Source organism: Coffea arabica, chromosome 2c, assembly GCF_036785885.1.
Source record: "Coffea arabica cultivar ET-39 chromosome 2c, Coffea Arabica ET-39 HiFi, whole genome shotgun sequence".
Taxonomy (NCBI): Eukaryota; Viridiplantae; Streptophyta; class Magnoliopsida; order Gentianales; family Rubiaceae; genus Coffea; species Coffea arabica.
Window position 1 is genome coordinate 4,839,836 of NC_092312.1, and position 17,152 is coordinate 4,856,987.

At 37.1% G+C, this 17,152-nt stretch overlaps 1 protein-coding gene across 2 annotated transcripts; it reads left to right on the forward strand.

The window, feature by feature from the left end:
- Positions 1-7,811, forward strand: LOC113725336 (SNF2 domain-containing protein CLASSY 1-like). 2 transcript variants are annotated; one of them, XM_072073778.1, is made up of 8 exons: positions 1-717; positions 812-936; positions 2,329-2,392; positions 2,513-2,757; positions 3,390-4,805; positions 4,951-5,103; positions 5,484-7,413; positions 7,514-7,811. In XM_072073778.1, exons 3-8 carry the CDS (start codon positions 2,344-2,346, stop codon positions 7,552-7,554), a joined length of 3,834 nt encoding a protein of 1,277 aa, XP_071929879.1. In that variant the 5' UTR covers positions 1-717; positions 812-936; positions 2,329-2,343; the 3' UTR covers positions 7,555-7,811. The 2 variants fall into 2 exon arrangements, with proteins under 2 accessions (XP_071929879.1, XP_071929880.1); XM_072073779.1 differs by lacking the exons at positions 1-717; positions 812-936 and adding an exon at positions 2,098-2,194.
- Positions 7,812-17,152: the final 9,341 nt, after the last annotated feature.

Consider the following 17,152-nt stretch of genomic DNA (forward strand, 5'->3'; position numbering starts at 1 on the left):
ATGATAAAATTAATTATTGTCAACAACTTGACGAAATATTAAAAGGACGTGGGGGCCAACACCTTTTCTTACTTTTGGTTGAGCATCGGCCTCGAGGGGCGCGCCTTTTCCGACAGCTGCTTGAACATGCAGAAACCAATATTGGTCTATCAGACCCGGCATCCATCACCGTACGATCTACCAATTTATGAAATCTCAACCGTTGAATTTTCGAATGCCCAAACTTACCCTTGCTGGGTGCAATCATTCACCGTTGCACCCGACTGTCGTTTACCGCGTGGATTCTCAGCGACCCCTCCCCATTAAACATTACGTACTATATTAATCCCAGTCGGCCGGACCAGAGCGACTGACGTATCTATCCACCGCTTCAACCGGTTTTCATGCAAAAAGAGGCAGACACAGTGCACAAACTTCAAGATTCGCAGTCTATTTAGTGGATTTTTGCTTCCGTCCTCCACCGACTGACCCACTCGCTCTCTCTCTTTCCTCTCTCTCACACTTTATTATCTATTATAGTATCATAATTGTTATGGATCCGTCGCTCAATTACTTCTATAGCATCAAATCAAACAGTGAAGTGCATTGATCGCCACCGAACTCAGCTAGGCTTCTGCTGTAGACCTCTAGCGTCTGTCTGGCCCAGCGAAGCAAGCTCCTCAAATTTCATTTCATTCACTAGCTTCAACCTCGCGGAAATGATTGAGCTCCAGTGAAGTCTGTGCAGTTGACTTGATGTTCTTCTTCTTCTTACTGATTTAATCCTCCTCTTCCTACTTGTGCTTACTGATTTAATTCTGTGGTAATTCAGGGGGATCAAAATGATGGATAAATGAGTAGACAAGAGCTTTGATCAGTTACGGCTGACCGGGGACAGTTGCTCATTTTGGTAGCGATCTGCTGCCTCCTCTGATATTCATTTTGGAAAGCGAAGGGGTATGTCTGTGAATCTGTAAATTTCCGTGTACACATTGATTCAATCAATTAAAGTGCGTGCATGCCATGCCGTCTTATTATTATTTGTGGAATGATTGAAACGTCATTGGACTGAAGTTTTTAATGACCTTGAGTTTCCATCCTTTGCTTTTAACTTGCTATAAATAAAAGACTCGTCCGGGGAAAAAAAAATGAAAAAGAGAGAAAAGCTTATGACATAAGTTATTGAAGGTGGGTTGCCATGCAAAAGGAGAAGGAAATGGAAAATATGAGGCAATCAGGGCCGAAAGTTGTGTCCGATTATTTTGGCTGTTGAATCATCCTACATTTCCGAGTGTGATTGAAAGTCATGACTTAATTGCTGCTGCTGCTGTGAATGCATCATCGATCTCAGGGAAAAATGTGGGGAAAAGGGGGAAAATAATAGAGCGAAAAAAGATATGTTTAGATCATTTACTCAAAGGCCATATTGCTGATTTGGAATTAAGGAAAGTTTGTCTTTCGACTTCATTCCTTTTCGAGTGGTGTTTGGACCACAATAAGAGGGAGAGAAAAATAAAAAGAAGAATTATCCTTTTTCAAACTTAAAAAATGTCGTTTGGATAACAATTAACAAAATCTATCTATGGGTTTCAAATTTCAAAGATTGGATTAACCATTTTAAGTTATGATCATAACACCGTCAAAGAGGAGTTTCAAATGACATTTCTGAATATGGATCCCCAATTGTTCAACTAGTGTATTCCAGTGGAACTTGACTTATTTAAAGAGGGTCTTGGTCCTTGAGGTCTCACGAATGTAAAAGAAAAACTCGGCCTCACCCTTCTTTGCCGTAAGTTGTTAGTCCCATTAGTATGTCAATGCTGGTTTGATTGTCCATTCTCTCTACGCAATTGACACTGTCAAAGAGGAAGCGAAATCAACTAATGCAAATAGCTTCCATAAGAGTAGAGCTTATTGCTTGAGCAAAGGGTCGTTTCAGTTTTAATGGCTTGGGCCTACCCTCGCTCTCTGATGGATAAAATGCTTTAAACGGATAGAAAGATTTGATATTCCTGGAGATGCCCCCCCCCCAACCAACACCCACCCAAAAAAACGCCCAAAGGCCAGTAGCTAAGACCGATTAATTAGTGTGTTATGTTTGTGGAGGACGACACTCCAGGCATCTGGGCTGGAAAGGTAGATTAGACCGAGGCACGCACAAGCGAGCTCTATGTCGTGGAAACAAATATTAGCTGAAATTGCACTACCCTAATCAGTATGTGCATTCGCCCATGTCAAACGTAGATATCTGTAGCCAAGACGCCTGTGTCTGGACATAGAAAGTGATTATTTGCAATAAATTGCAGCTTTAAACTCATGTACTGACCTGTCCTTCTAATTTGACCACAGATTTGTTGAGTGATCATGAAGAGGAAGAGATTGGATGAAAGCAGTCATCCACTTGATACATATCGTAAAGCACTAACCAATTCCCATCTATGAACTTCATGCTTTCTGTTTTCCCGTTTATTTGACTATAACCTCTACTTAATTGGAAGTTCACTTGACATGTCTATGTTATGTCATTTGACAGCCTTCGAGGCATATTGGTGGGGTTCTTGGCATGCTGTGGAGCGCCTAAGAATTAAGGATGGAGCCGTTACCATGCATTTAGTAGATAATGGGGAGGTGATCGAGGAGATGATTCCAACGTCAAATCTCCGAATGAGGTCAAGGAAGGCCACAATTAATGATTGTTCATGCATCTTGAGACCCGGCCTTGATGTATGCGTTCTGACTGCTTCATCCGATACAGAAGACTCGAGTGAAGACTCGCTTGTAAGTTTTTCTATGTCCGAATTTTCTCAAGCTTGGATATTGTTCCGTTTGTGACCAAGAATTTTATGCACCAAGCTGTGGGATTTAGTTCAGTTTTCGTTCTTTCAATTTACACGGTTCACATTGAAATACCTCATCCATTTTTTCCCCAATTTGTCTCTTTGACAAAAACATTACATTTTCTTTACATTCGACTGAAATAGTTCCTGAAACCGGATAAGAAAACTGCGGACCTAATTGGCAATGAGAAAATGAAGGCCAGCTCAAGTGTCAGGCATATTGTCCTGCCTTGCTCTACTTCAGCGAGAGCCCAACTTATTCCTGACATTATTTGGTGCTATAGCAGAGGAGGCCAAACTATTATCTGTATACCAGCTTTCACGAAGAATGAAATTTAGACAAAATAATTAAGTTGATCAACAATCTATTTTTAAGAGCACGACATTATTCCTGTGTCTATTGTAAAAAGATTTATTGTGAAAGTATTTGAGTTCTGTATCCTTTCTGCTGATTTTGATGTTTTAACTAAATCGCTCTAACTCACATATTCCTTCTATTGCTTCTGTTTGTTGCTTTCTCAATAGCTGTGTCCAGAATTGCCAACTTATTTGCATGCTCTTATTGTGGTATAGGTCTGGGTTGATGCCAGAATAAGATCTATTGAAAGGAAGCCTCATGGTGCTATATGTGCTTGCCATTTCTATGTCAGTTTCTATATCAGGGAAGATGCCGCTCTTACGTTGCAGAAAAAACTTAGTAAAGAAACAACAAGGGTGCAAATTGATCAGATTATGATTCTTCAGAAACTTGACTCAGTACCTTCTGAGAATCAGCACTACCGATGGAGAACGTCAGAGGATTGCTCTTCTCTTCTGAAGTACAAACTTTTCACGGGAAAATTCTGCTCCGACCTTACATGGCTGGTTGTCGCATCCGTTGTAAAGCAAGCCATTTTTGACGTAAGGTCAGTAGAAGGTCGAATGGTTTATGAGGTCCTCGATGTTGATTGCAGCACCGATTCTGGCAGTAATTCCTATTGTGTGAATTTCAAATTAGACAATGGAATATTGTCCCCCATCATTGTCCAATTTGTTCCAGGCATTGGGAAAAGAACCGGAGACGAGATGCATACTGATGCACCACTGTGCCTTTATGAGCCCATGGACTTGCGTCGGTCAAAGCGCCGCTTTGTGCAGCCTGACCGTTATTTGGGTTGTGATGTGCCCGAGTTTGATGTTGAAACTCCAAGAATAGGGGGACGAAAGATGTGCAAATGGGATTATGAGGATGAGGAGTGTGAGGAAATGCCACTTGCACTATCAATTCAGGCTGACCACAAATATCAGAAGCATGATGAAAATGAAAACAGGGATTTCTTTTGCAAAAGAAGATCAGACAAGAATATTCGTGTATGTGGAAGTGCAGACAAATCAACTGTCTCTAAAAATTCCGAAAGCTCACCAACTCGGGAGAAGAAACAATCTGACCAATCACAACTTGCTTTGGTTCCCTTGTCAATATCTTCAGAGGGCAAATCAATTCTGCGCGAACTGGACGCTTCATATGATGAAAATCCTGAAGATCATTCTGGAAATATTGCTGACCTTATTTCCAGGTATCTTTATGAAAATGGTTCCACCGCCAAAGGGCGCAAAAAGAAGGCTTCTGAGTTAAACTTCAACAGGAAGGAGGGTGGATTCATGGTACAACATTTACCCAGAAAAACATACAAGAGAAGTGCATTTTGCATCCGTTCTGAATGGGAGAGTATATACAATTTGAAGCCTTCTGGAAAGAAATCATTTAGTGCTGCTGCATGCAGAGAATTGTTGACGAGATGCATGGAGAACATTGACGCAACCATCAATATGGAACAGCCACCAATTATTGATCAATGGGAAGAGTTCAAGTCAACAAAATTTCAGAACCAAAAGGAAACTAATGACAAAGCTGAAAAGAATCATGAAGAGGAAATCTCTGAAATTGATATGTTGTGGAAGGAAATGGAACTCGCCCTGGCATCTTGTTATTTTCTTGATGATGGTGAGGTATGACTTCTAAACACGAACATGCAAATCCTCAATAAAATGGTCAACCATGAACTCTCCATATTTTTAACTTCGTCTGTGTCCATGATGATATTTCTTCCAGTAAAATATAAGAGAAACACCATGATGATTTAAAGATATACAGGAATCTCATGCATTTCCAACTGAAAGGAAACTGTCAACTGAGAAAGGTGGAACAGGATGTCACCATGATTATCGACTCAATGAAGAAATTGGAGTTATTTGCCGGCTGTGCGGATTTGTGAGCACAGAAATAAAGGATGTCTCACCCCCATTTGTAAGTCAATTAACATTTGATGAAAGGGTTATCAAATATGTCAAAAGCATGAACCAATCTTTGGATATGAACTTAAACAACTAAAATGGTGTAGCTTAAGAAGTTAGTGGTGCTGTACAGCTTGTACAAGAAAGAATGAATGTGTTCTGAGTCTTTTAAATGGTAATCCAGTGAAAATAGCCTTGCATGCTTAAATAAGGGCCAACTGGATTTTATATTTCTTGCCTTCTTAAAGAAGGGCCAACTGGGTATTTGCATGATATGCCATTTGTCTCTAGGGACCAAAAGAAACCAGCCCATGAACTCTTTTATGTTCATGGTCACCTGTTTTCATGCAAAACTTGATTATCTTGATTGGTTCTCTGTTGCTACCTTGGCAGTGGTCATCTGCAAGTGGGTTTGTACATAAGGAGCAAAGGGCTGAAGAAAATTTAGAGCATAAGCCCAATGGAGCTGAAGGCCTCGATAATTTTCAAGTCCCAGCTTCCTCCAAGGCACCTTCATCAGAAGGAGAAGTGGAGGACAGCGTGTGGGCCTTAATTCCTGATCTTAGAAGTAAATTGCGTGCCCACCAAAAGCGAGCTTTTGAATTTCTCTGGGGAAACATTGCTGGATCTTTAGTACCAGCTCTTATGGAAGAAAAGAGCAAAAGAAGAGGTGGTTGTGTTATTTCTCATACACCTGGAGCTGGCAAGACTTTGTTGATTATAACTTTCCTTGTTAGCTACTTGAAACTATTTCCAGGTTCTCGACCTCTGGTGCTCGCTCCTAAGACAACACTTTATACATGGTACAAGGAAGTAATTAAGTGGAACATTCCTATTCCCGTTTACCAGATTCATGGTGGCCAAACATATAAAGGTGAAGTTTTAAGGCAAAGATTGCGCTCAAATGCAGGTCTTCCTCGAAACCAAGATTTTATGCATGTCTTGGATTGTCTGGAAAAGATGCAGAAGTGGCTTTCCCATCCCAGTGTCCTTCTCATGGGTTATACCTCATTCCTGACATTGACGAGAGAAGGTTCAAATTATGCTCACCGGAAATATATGGCCCAAGTTCTGCGGCAATGTCCGGGGATTCTAATACTTGATGAAGGGCATAACCCAAGGAGTACGAAATCAAGGCTAAGGAAAGCTTTGATGAAAGTTAATACGAAACTCAGAGTATTACTTTCCGGTACCTTGTTTCAGAATAATTTTGGGGAGTATTTCAACACTCTTTGCTTGGCAAGACCAAACTTTGTGAAAGAGGTGTTGAAAGAGCTGGATCCGAAGTATAAGAGGAACAAAAAAGGTCAAAAAAACCGCTTCTCGCAGGAAAATAGAGCAAGAAAAATGTTCACTGACAAAATTTCGAAGCTCATCGACTCAAATATACCTGATGAAAGGTTGGAAGGTTTAAATATTTTGAAGAATCTGACTGGTGGATTTATAGATGTGTATGAAGGTGGGAGCAGTGACAATCTCCCTGGTTTACAATGTTACACATTGATGATGAAGTCAACCTCTCTTCAACAAGGAATTTTGGACAAGCTTCAAAATCAAAGGCCTGTCTACAAAGGTTTCCCACTGGAACTAGAGCTCTTAATCACTCTTGGGGCAATCCATCCTTGGTTGATAAGAACAACTGCTTGTTCTAATCAATATTTCAGTGCGGAAGAATTGGAGGATCTTGAAAGAACTAAATTTGATGTCAAATTTGGTTCAAAGGTCAGATTTGTTATGAGTCTTATACCCAAGTGTGTGTTTAGAAGGGAAAAGGTCTTGATCTTTTGCCATAACATTGCTCCGATCAATCTGTTTCTTGAGCTATTTGCCACCATTTTTCACTGGCGAAAGGGCAAAGAGGTGCTAGTGCTTCAAGGTGACATCGAGCTCTTTGAGAGAGGGAGGGTGATGGATAAATTTGAGGAGGCTGGTGGACCTTCGAAGGTTATGTTGGCATCCATTACAGCCTGTGCTGAAGGGATTAGCTTAACTGCAGCGTCACGAGTAATATTATTGGATTCTGAGTGGAATCCTTCAAAGAGCAAGCAAGCAATTGCTCGGGCGTTTCGACCAGGTCAGGACAAAGTTGTGTATGTGTATCAGCTCCTGGCTGCTGGCACACTGGAAGAAGAGAAATACAGTAGAACTACATGGAAGGAGTGGGTTTCAAGTATGATATTTAGTGAAGAACTTGTTGAGGATCCTTCTCGCTGGCAAGCACAAAAAATTGAAGACGAACTACTGAGGGAGATAGTGGAGGAAGACCGAGCTACATTATTTCACAGGATAATGAAGATTGAGAAGGCATTAAGTGTGATCAGAGGTAAAGAATCATATAACATCATATTACTAACAGCTGTAAAATAATTTTATGCAAATGTAAGAACCTGAATCTGTTTTCTGGCATCTTTTCTTTTCTTTAGAAGGGGAAGGACGAAGCGTGAAGGGACAATTGGGTGCATGAGAATCAAACTCTGGTTTCTGAGATGAAACGAGGAATAAAGATCCTGGGGATCCGAATAGGCTGGTATTAAGTTTTATATCCTCTGTCCAGGGATGGTATCGTAAATTGTAATTACTTCATGAAATGGATTTTACAGTCGGCACATGTAATAATCAGGCCTGAAAACTCACATCTTCACTGATGGTCTATTGAAGGCTTGCAAGTCCTGCAGATGGTGAGCTAATACTACTTAACAGAAAATCACTTCATGTTCAAAAGGTACCGTATGATTTATTGTCAGCTCCAGTTTTGGCATCACGCTTTCACCTTTTTTTTTTCCCGTCAAAATCACGCTTTCACAGTATGCCCATTTGGAGGCATTAAGTAAAAAAAGGAAACGAAGTCGTTGAAAGGTTTGCTGATGTTGCTGTAGCGTGTGTTCAAAATTGAGCAATGCCATACAAAAGTTACCATTTCAGAAATCATTTTATCGCCTTATTTGGATAAACACACACACACACACACACACGCACACACTCTTTGACTTGATAACTTACATGATGGTTTATATCATTTACGTTTAAAGATGTATTAAATAAACACACCAGTAGTTCTGGCTCAAGTCAATGATCTTCTCACCAACTGCTGTAGCATCATCTTCTTTCTCATTCTTGCATGATTCCACTTGTTGAGGCAAATGGGAGCATGAACGTGCTGGAATAGGATGAGCTAGCTTTACTAAGTGATGTAGTAATTTTTGGTTCAGTTTACATTTGCCGCAACTTAATTAAGACTTAGCTGGGTATGTCAGAAAATTATGTTCATGGATTATGTTATAGGCCATAGCATGTGAGAGTATGAATATGCAGCTAACTACGATATGCTTCTTTGATGCAATCACAAAACTGAGAATTATCCAATCTCATCAAACAATGAACCTAGCGTAGATTAGGTTTTCAACGTAGCGAGCATGCATCACTTGAGAGGTCCCAAAGCAGGCAAAAAAAAAATATTAAGATAATTATTATAAGTATCCATGAACAAGTGTTTTAAGTCTGTTCTGCATTGGCGAAGAAGATGACTGTTAAATTGTGTGCCATCTCGTCTTGATTTGTGCAACGCCTAGGCTCTATGGTGGTCTCCATAATCTACGGGAACTGGGGGTTCACTAATCCATGCAGAATATGTCCATGCATGTTGAAGCTAGCATTAGCAGAACATAATAATAACAACAACAATAACCCTGGAGTTTATATATGGCTCCTAGCTTCTATAATGTTTTAACACTTGACCAGACTAACCAAAGTATATCAGATTAAAATATGTAAAACAAAGGAAAATATCATAGAGTGGAAAATTGTCAACCGTCATCTCCTTTGCACACAGCAAAATAAGTAAATTAAAATAAATAAATAAAGTTGATGCTTGGCACATTATCCAAGTTATAGTTAGCAAACAAACTCACTTAGCTAAATTTATCCATACCCGTCCATGAATAGATGGATATGGGTATCTTAAGTTTTTGTATATGAGTATAAATGGGTTATCCAATAATGCCAATTTATTATTGGATAATCCATCAAACCCAATTAACCCACTTAGAATTGTCTTTCCCCAAGTCTCCTTTCTTCCTCCACCCATTTTTTTTTTCAAATTCTTCATTTTGTCATGATGTTAACTACTTTTGTTTCATTATTATTATTATTATTATTATTATTATTATTATTTGTTGGTTTTATCTTATCATTTTATTTTCTCTTAGCTTTTTAACTTGCTCATTTTTTAGCATTACTAATTTATAACAGCTTTTAGCCTATTTTTCTATCTTTTCAAAGTGAAAATTTAAATTTATACATGAAAAAAATGCTAAGAATTAAAAATTTTGGATTATGTTAACTTTTATAGTACTTAGTTCAAATTTTTATATTGTTATTGTTCAGTTATTAAATAGTATGTAATTTGGGACATAGAGCACAGATGAAAAAAAATTATTAATTAGGCTTATTGAGCATTATAAGTAAATATTTAAAATTAATGATGAGTGCAAATGATGGTATAAATTGATAACTTAGTTTGCAAAAATGAATTTAAATGAGCTTACAAAATGTTAAAATAAATGGGTAATTGGGTTAGCCAATTCATTTTTTTGACTTACCCATTTATACCCATATAATTAAATGGGTATAAATGATCAGTTGATTCACTTATACCCATTACTCATTTTAACCAATCCAAATCTGCCTAAATCACCCATTTTGACACCTTTAATCCAAGGTGTCATAGTCATCCAAGTCAAGTTCAAAAAGGAATTATAAGAAATGATTAAACATCACTTCTCTGGTAGAACAACTAGTTTGGTGTGTTTAAAATTAGAAGGATAGGTAACTAGACATTTTTTGAAATTTAGAAATCATACGGTGTACAAGTTCATGGCAAAAGTCTGTAGATACGAGGGAGGGACATTTCCCACAAAAAAAAAAAAAAAAAAAAAAACGCTGCAGAGATTCAGGTTTCATCCTAGCCTGGCTGATTTTCGTTTGTCGAGTTTCCATACATGCGCGTCAAATTCATGATAAGAATTTGGTACGAAATTTTCTATGTTATACCAACCGTGACCAAAATACGACGTGCATCTCCTTAAGTGGGTTTACCGTTTTTGTTTCTTTCGTACATGTACGCTTGCGAGGACTACGTGCATGGAATTAAAAAAAAAAAAAAACCCCTAAAACACGACGGACAAATAAGTATATATCCCTTTTTTTAAATAAATAAAAAACTACTTTGGTAAATTATCTGCAAAGTAAAATAGTACACATAAAAGCACTTGCTCAATAAAACATTTAAATAAGGAATACCATGACAGGAAATGAAATTAGTGAAACTCAGAAATCATTTGCAAAATGTAACCAGTCGTCACATAAAAGCACCAAAAAAGCCTCAGAATTTATTAAAACGTAGGTAGCCTATCAGTGCTGCTGTCCATGTTAAATCAAAGGAATACCGGTTGTGCACTATATTGTTCTATGTGAATATGAAAACATACATATTTCTCCCAGCAGTTAAGGAAAAAACAAAAGAGAGAGAGAGTGAATATATTGAAGAGGCCTTATTTGGATAAACACCTCTTCTTTTTTTTTTTTTTGACAAGCACGTATCATAGTCCTGTACTTCGTAGTCTCAAAATACTAGCAAAAAAAAAAAAAAAAGAAGGTATACTATTGATGAATGTGCCCAAATTGTTGAATTTTCATTCTCATGTGCTGTTATCTTTCACTGATCCTTTTGTCCTTCATTTTTTTTTTTTGGACCACACTGAAAAACTGCTAATTCTAGAAAAGCATACCCATGTAGTAAAATTAGGCAATAGTGTTTGGAACTGTGGATAATTATTTGCTCAACAGTCCAAGATCACCATGATAATAAAGAAACCTACAGCTAGGTAGCTTACTAATCTTTCCTCTATCATTGTCGAACCTGATTTGTCCAGAATAGACCTGATATTAATTGCCTGCTGTGAAAATGACAAAATAGAAGGAAATAAGTCCCTGTGAGGACCTCAAGAGTTGCCGGCTTTTGAGGTTTTTCACGGAATTATATTTATTTGCGTAACTCTTACTTTCTGTAAGAAAATGTAAGAAAAAAAAAAGGAAATAAATCAACTGCGTAATTTCGCAGAAAGACTTTGGGAAATTGCATTCCCTCTGCAAAGGCGAGCTATACTTAGACTGACATGATGGCACTGACAGGGAGAAACATCTCGAAAAAATTCATCAAAGAATTCAATATGTAAGTCAAGAATCCATTTATTTACATATTAAACGTTCTTTCTCTATCTTTCGGACCAGTATAGGACGTAACTTTTTACTCACAAATCTAACAAATCTTCCTTTTCACGCGTAATCCTCACATTAAACCCAAATTTACAAACTCTTTTTCTAGCCCATTTAAATACTTAACGCAAATCTACCTTATCACCTAAGGTCACCTCTTCTACCAAATATAGATCCACTTTTCTTCAACATTCAAACAGCATTCTGGATCCCTGTCAACCTTTGGCTCCTTGGTCTAACATTAACCAGACCTCCTGCCAAATTCATGGCGTACCTAGTTTAATACCAACCAAACTCTTTGGCATTTTGCTCCATCATCAAGAAAAGAATTTTCACTGGTCTAATTACGAGAAGAATCCACTTACCCATGAGTAACCCAATCTCACAACCTAAAACTCTGATACTAATTCGATAAGCAGAAACATTTCAAGAGAATTCACGAAAGAGCCCAATATGTAAGTCAGGAACCAAACTCTGACCCAAAAGATTAAACTATTAGATCTTGAGCCTTACTTATATTAATGGCTCTTTTTCTATTTTTTGAATTAATATGGGATATAATTTGTTACTTATGAACCTAGCAGGCACCCCTTTATTTGTTTTCATCATGATTTTAAGCGGTTTGGGTGGTGATTTTATCACTTTGGATCCTCGGTGACATTTTTTCTATGCCAACCCAATGCCACCTATAATATTGTGCCAAGTGTCCTGTTATTATTTACACTTGTGTTAAACCAAACCAAGTTGAATTATTAGAAAATTAAAGTGTAAATAATAACAGGACACTTGGTGCAATATTATAGGTGGCATTAGATTGGCATAGAAAAAATGTCACCGAGGATCCCAAGTGGTGATTTTAGGGATCTAGATTGCCTGCAATTGCCGGTGCAACCGTAAACAGCATTTGACGGTCAAGATCGGCTCAGCGGAGATTGAGTTGAAAGCCATCTACGATTGCAATGATCTTGGTTTTAGTATTTATTTAGAACTTTAGTTGTGCTGAAAGAGGAATGACTATACTTCAAATTGAAGAAAAAGAGATTGGCCTGGCACGAGGTAGGCATGTCCCCTACAACTAGATTCGGTCTGGATCCATAAGAGAGAACAGCCCACAAGTAAATGAGGCAATCCAAAACCAAATCGCTGATGGGGCACATAGAAGTTCGAAATAGCAGAGTACCCAAAGCGATAAGCAAGTCAAGTTTAATTTCTAATCCAACAGCGTAGACTTGAAAAATTAAACTTTACTTTTTTGGTATTTTGGGAATTGTACCACTTACTCAAGTGAAATGTACGGATGTAACAGACCCATCAGCTAGTTTTTACTTCTTAAGCTCCGAGTTTCTACTAGTTTCAGGCTAGCTGCTTTGGGGTAACAAATGTTCATTCTTCAGTTCGGTCAAATTTTAAATGTGTTTTAAACTTTGAAAAGAACTTGGTTGTCGCAAGTGTTCTGGATTATATATGTCATAAATTTCACTGTAAGCTCGAAATATTCATCTGCCGGCAAGGCATATCTCTATTACAACAGCTATTCTTTCACAAAATGCTTGGTTGCAATTTCTCGTGCTCATTTTTGTTGCTAAGGTACTTTCGTACGTAAAACTTTAAGAAAAGATAGAAAGCAAACTCCAGTAGGGACTGGCTGATATGAATGAATCAAGATTTTGCAAATTATTGATTTTGGTTGCTATGACTTTCTGCTATCTGAAGTTTTATTGAAGAACTTTTTCCGCTATTTGAGAAAAAAAGCACAGGAAATTTCATAAAGCATAATGTCTAAATACGCAAGTGATAGATGGATTGCATTTGACATGAAGATTGAAGAACTTATTATTCATAGGCAACAGGATCGAGAACTTATTGTTTTGATCATAACTAGTAACATGCCAAACTAAATTCCTACGTTGTGCCCTTTCACCCCACTCTACATGCTAAGTTTCAAAAGACCCAAAAAAAAAAACTGACTAAGTCTTAACAACAAATAGATCAACCTCAGCTACCTAATCTTCCCTAGATCATGGTGTGGGATGGATAAACTTTGCATATATATATATATGTGCATAGAATCTTTCTTGAACCAAACACCCCTATCAAGTGGGCACATAGAATAAAACATCCCAACTTAAAAGGCAAGCATGAAAGCATTTGCTCATCTCTATCTCTGCTCTAATCATATTAAGCGTTTTTTTGCATTTCTTGTTTCTTTAACATTTGATATTTGGCTCAACCGGATCCAATTCACTGACTAAGTATTTGGCATTCTTCCATATTTAACATGCATGTTGGTAAGATTAGTCAACCTTGCTGATATTTTATACCATTCTTGTTTAGATCAATGCTGAATTATTTCTAACTAATCATTAAAGAAGCAATGGTTGCGTTTATTTCTCACTTTTTTTTTTTTAAATTTCATGTGAATTATGGATGTTTCTAGTGCTACATACAATGTACTCCGACTCGAGTTCTAAGGTTATCTCCAGTCACAGGAAAATGTCATCGATCCATATGCTCAAGGATCAGTTGGACTTTTTTTTCTACAAGTAGCAATAAATTGGGAATATGCCCATTTAAATGCTCTCAAGGTAAACTGCAAGTTGGTACTAAAACAATGGATGGATCAGGTTGACTTAAAGGGGAAAATTTTCATCTCTTAGGGTCTGTTTGGTTGGAAGTAAAATATTTTTCATGGAAGTAATTTTTCATGAAAATCATTTCCCTTTCATCATTTTCAAGTGTTTGGTTAATTTATTGAAAATATTTTCTTACTTCATTTTTCTGGTGTTTGTTTAACTTTTGAAATATTTTCACGTTTATCTCTATCTTTACTTTCTACACATTATAACTACATACTTCTTCCCATGCAAAATAAGAAAATTTATCTCATTGTTTAACTTAAAAAAATCTTAGAGAAATGTATATATGAATAAAAAATATCTTCTTAAGCAATAAACAAATTCCTGGCCATTTAGTGTCAAATATCAATCACATGCAATGCTTATTGTGACATATATCTTGCACTCTTACTGCTGAAAGTATCTCAAGAAAAGAATGTCCATATTGTACATAATTAATTACTAACATAGGATGAGCAGGATGAGATTTTTTTTTTTATTTTGAATATACTAGGGGAGGGTTGGGTTGGGTGGTACGGGGGAAGGAGTGTAAGGAAGAGATCTTGAATTCGAGTTCTCCTGTTTACACAAAAAAAAAAAGAACATACTACAAGATGTTTTCAATAAATTTGGAACATACTACAGGCGGGATGCATGCATTTCGGAAAACAACTTCAGTAAGTTTGGAAGGGAAGTTGTTTTCCATAAGATGAGTGAAAATATTTTACATAGCAAAATGTTTTCAGTAACTTTTGTGCAACCAAACACGGGAAATTAGGAAAATATTATTTTGGAAAATATTTTCAGCCGAAACAAACAGATCCTTACAACCACACAATTACGCCTTCACTTCAAAATATAAATAAATAACATTGCACCTCTTGTATTTTCATTAATTCTTATTTTGAACTTTAGAATTCTATTTTGACATTGTTTGCAGTTATCGACTATGGTTGCTTTGCCTCTCAATTTTCAATAATTAGTATGCGTCGATCCTAAGACTGCGAACGAGTCCCAAATCACATGAATCGCGCCTATCAAAGGTTTAGGTATGTGAGTAATTTGGCCTTTCATAGTGCATATTGCGTACCATGCCATTGCTCCTTTTCTTATGAGGATGAAAGCTAAATATCAGTCATCAAGAAGCAAGCAATATGGACATATTGTTAAATGTTTGTCTGCGTTAATCAAATTAAATTAATCTCTTCAAAACTTTGGAGTACAAAATCTTCAGAATAGATGTTAGAATAGAAGCAAGAATTGACAAAAACATTAAGGGTGCAAAATGACATTATTCTTCAAAAATTCCATCTTTGTGTGCTATTCAAATGCGACTTCTCTAGCCCGAAGATGTGGTAGCTATATATATATATATATATGGAACATTCATGAAATACAGCTAAATTTACCCCACTAAAGCGTATGCTATTCTTGCATAAAGTTGAACTAAAACTAGTGGAACAATCCTAGATGAAGGGAATTTTAGCCTCACTTCTCAAAATTTTAGCTTCACTTCTCGTTGTTGAGAAGTTTAGCTAACTTTCAAATCAGGTATAAAGAAATTTAAAATAAGAGTTTTCTAATGGGTGCCCTAACAGGGCAAAAATTTACCTAACATACCATGTATATAAATATACTACAATCCTTATTTACTATCTCTTATATTCATTTACTGTGGTTTTTTATAGGAAAATTTTTACATTTTTCATGAAAATATTTTTCAAACACCCTTTTATCTCACATATATCAATTCGCTACATTACATTTTTCTAACAAAACCCTTTAAAATAGCGATCCAAGCGAGACTTTCAAAAAAATATGATACTTGAAATATATCTTAACGAATGCTAAAACAGACCCGTCCATTAAAATACAAACTAGCATCTTTAAGTTGTCTAATAGCGTTGTAGGCATATTTGTGTTAGGAGCTTAACAAAGACGTAGGGTGCACGAAGATAATAGATAATCACTACTTTTGCAAATTGGTTGAGGTGAAGGGGGTAAGAGCATCAAGGTAAAACATAACAAAAATCTTTTCGAATAATAAACGTCATGCATGATCATGATTTATTTCATTACGTGCCTTTCAAATCTCTCTATCATCGCTTTGATTGCGGGCAATACTCATATTACTCTTTTATTATGAATAACACGAGAAAAAGAAATCTGCCCCAGCGGCGGGTGAGATATTATGATATTGTCAAGTTGCAGAGCGGGATCTCAATTTTAGGGTTTAGTTTTAAGAATAAACCAGAGGTGATATTGAGCAGCACGCCGGCCAGTGGTACCGGGGAAAGAGGGGGCTGCGTACTGCTTTCTAAAAAGAAACGAAAATTTTTTAAAAAAAACAAAGAGGATCAAGTTGATCAAAGTGGTTGGAAACAGAAAAAAGGAAAAGGACAAGGAAGAAGAATTCTTGCACACCGGAGGAATCATCTCTAAAGTTGTACGACAAAGCAAGTTAAATAGTAAAAATGCAACTAGGACAAGCTTGCTGCAGTGTCAGAGAGAGATGGATGGATTGAACGGGAGAAACTAAAGAAAGTAGTAGTAAATTATACGTCCACTTGATGGGTATGGTGGCTGAAGTTACTGAACTAGCCATCTTGTTCCCTGTTACATCTTCAAACTGTACTGTGCTGTTAAAGTGATGAAAAAAGGTGGTTATGAACTCAAAAGAAAGGTAGTATGATTTCCCGTCCCCCCCTCTCATACTCTTTCCGAAAAACAATTGCCAGACGATATCATATCTCCAGTCACCCCAGTCTTGGTTAATGAGAAAATGGCTCTCTTTATCTCTGTAAACAGGGACATTAGGACAAACCAACAAACCTGCTTTTGTGGGTTTGGACAAAACCAACAAGCCTGCTTCACCACACATTTGTGAATGTAGTCGCTCATTGGATAAATCTTTTGCTAGAAAGGACATCGCGAGTCAATTCCGTTGCAGTACTTCACAGCCGGCAAAACCAAACAAATCAACCCATGAAGTTGTTGAATGGCCAATGGGCAAACAGCATGCATATATATTAATTGTTCATCAACTGTTGATCAACAAAGCAATGAAAATGTGCTTTCATGATTTGTCCAACCTTGCGTCTCCCACCCCAATTTACAAAAAACTGTTACCTAATCTATCTCTAAATAGAAATTCTACAATGTGGTATACCACGT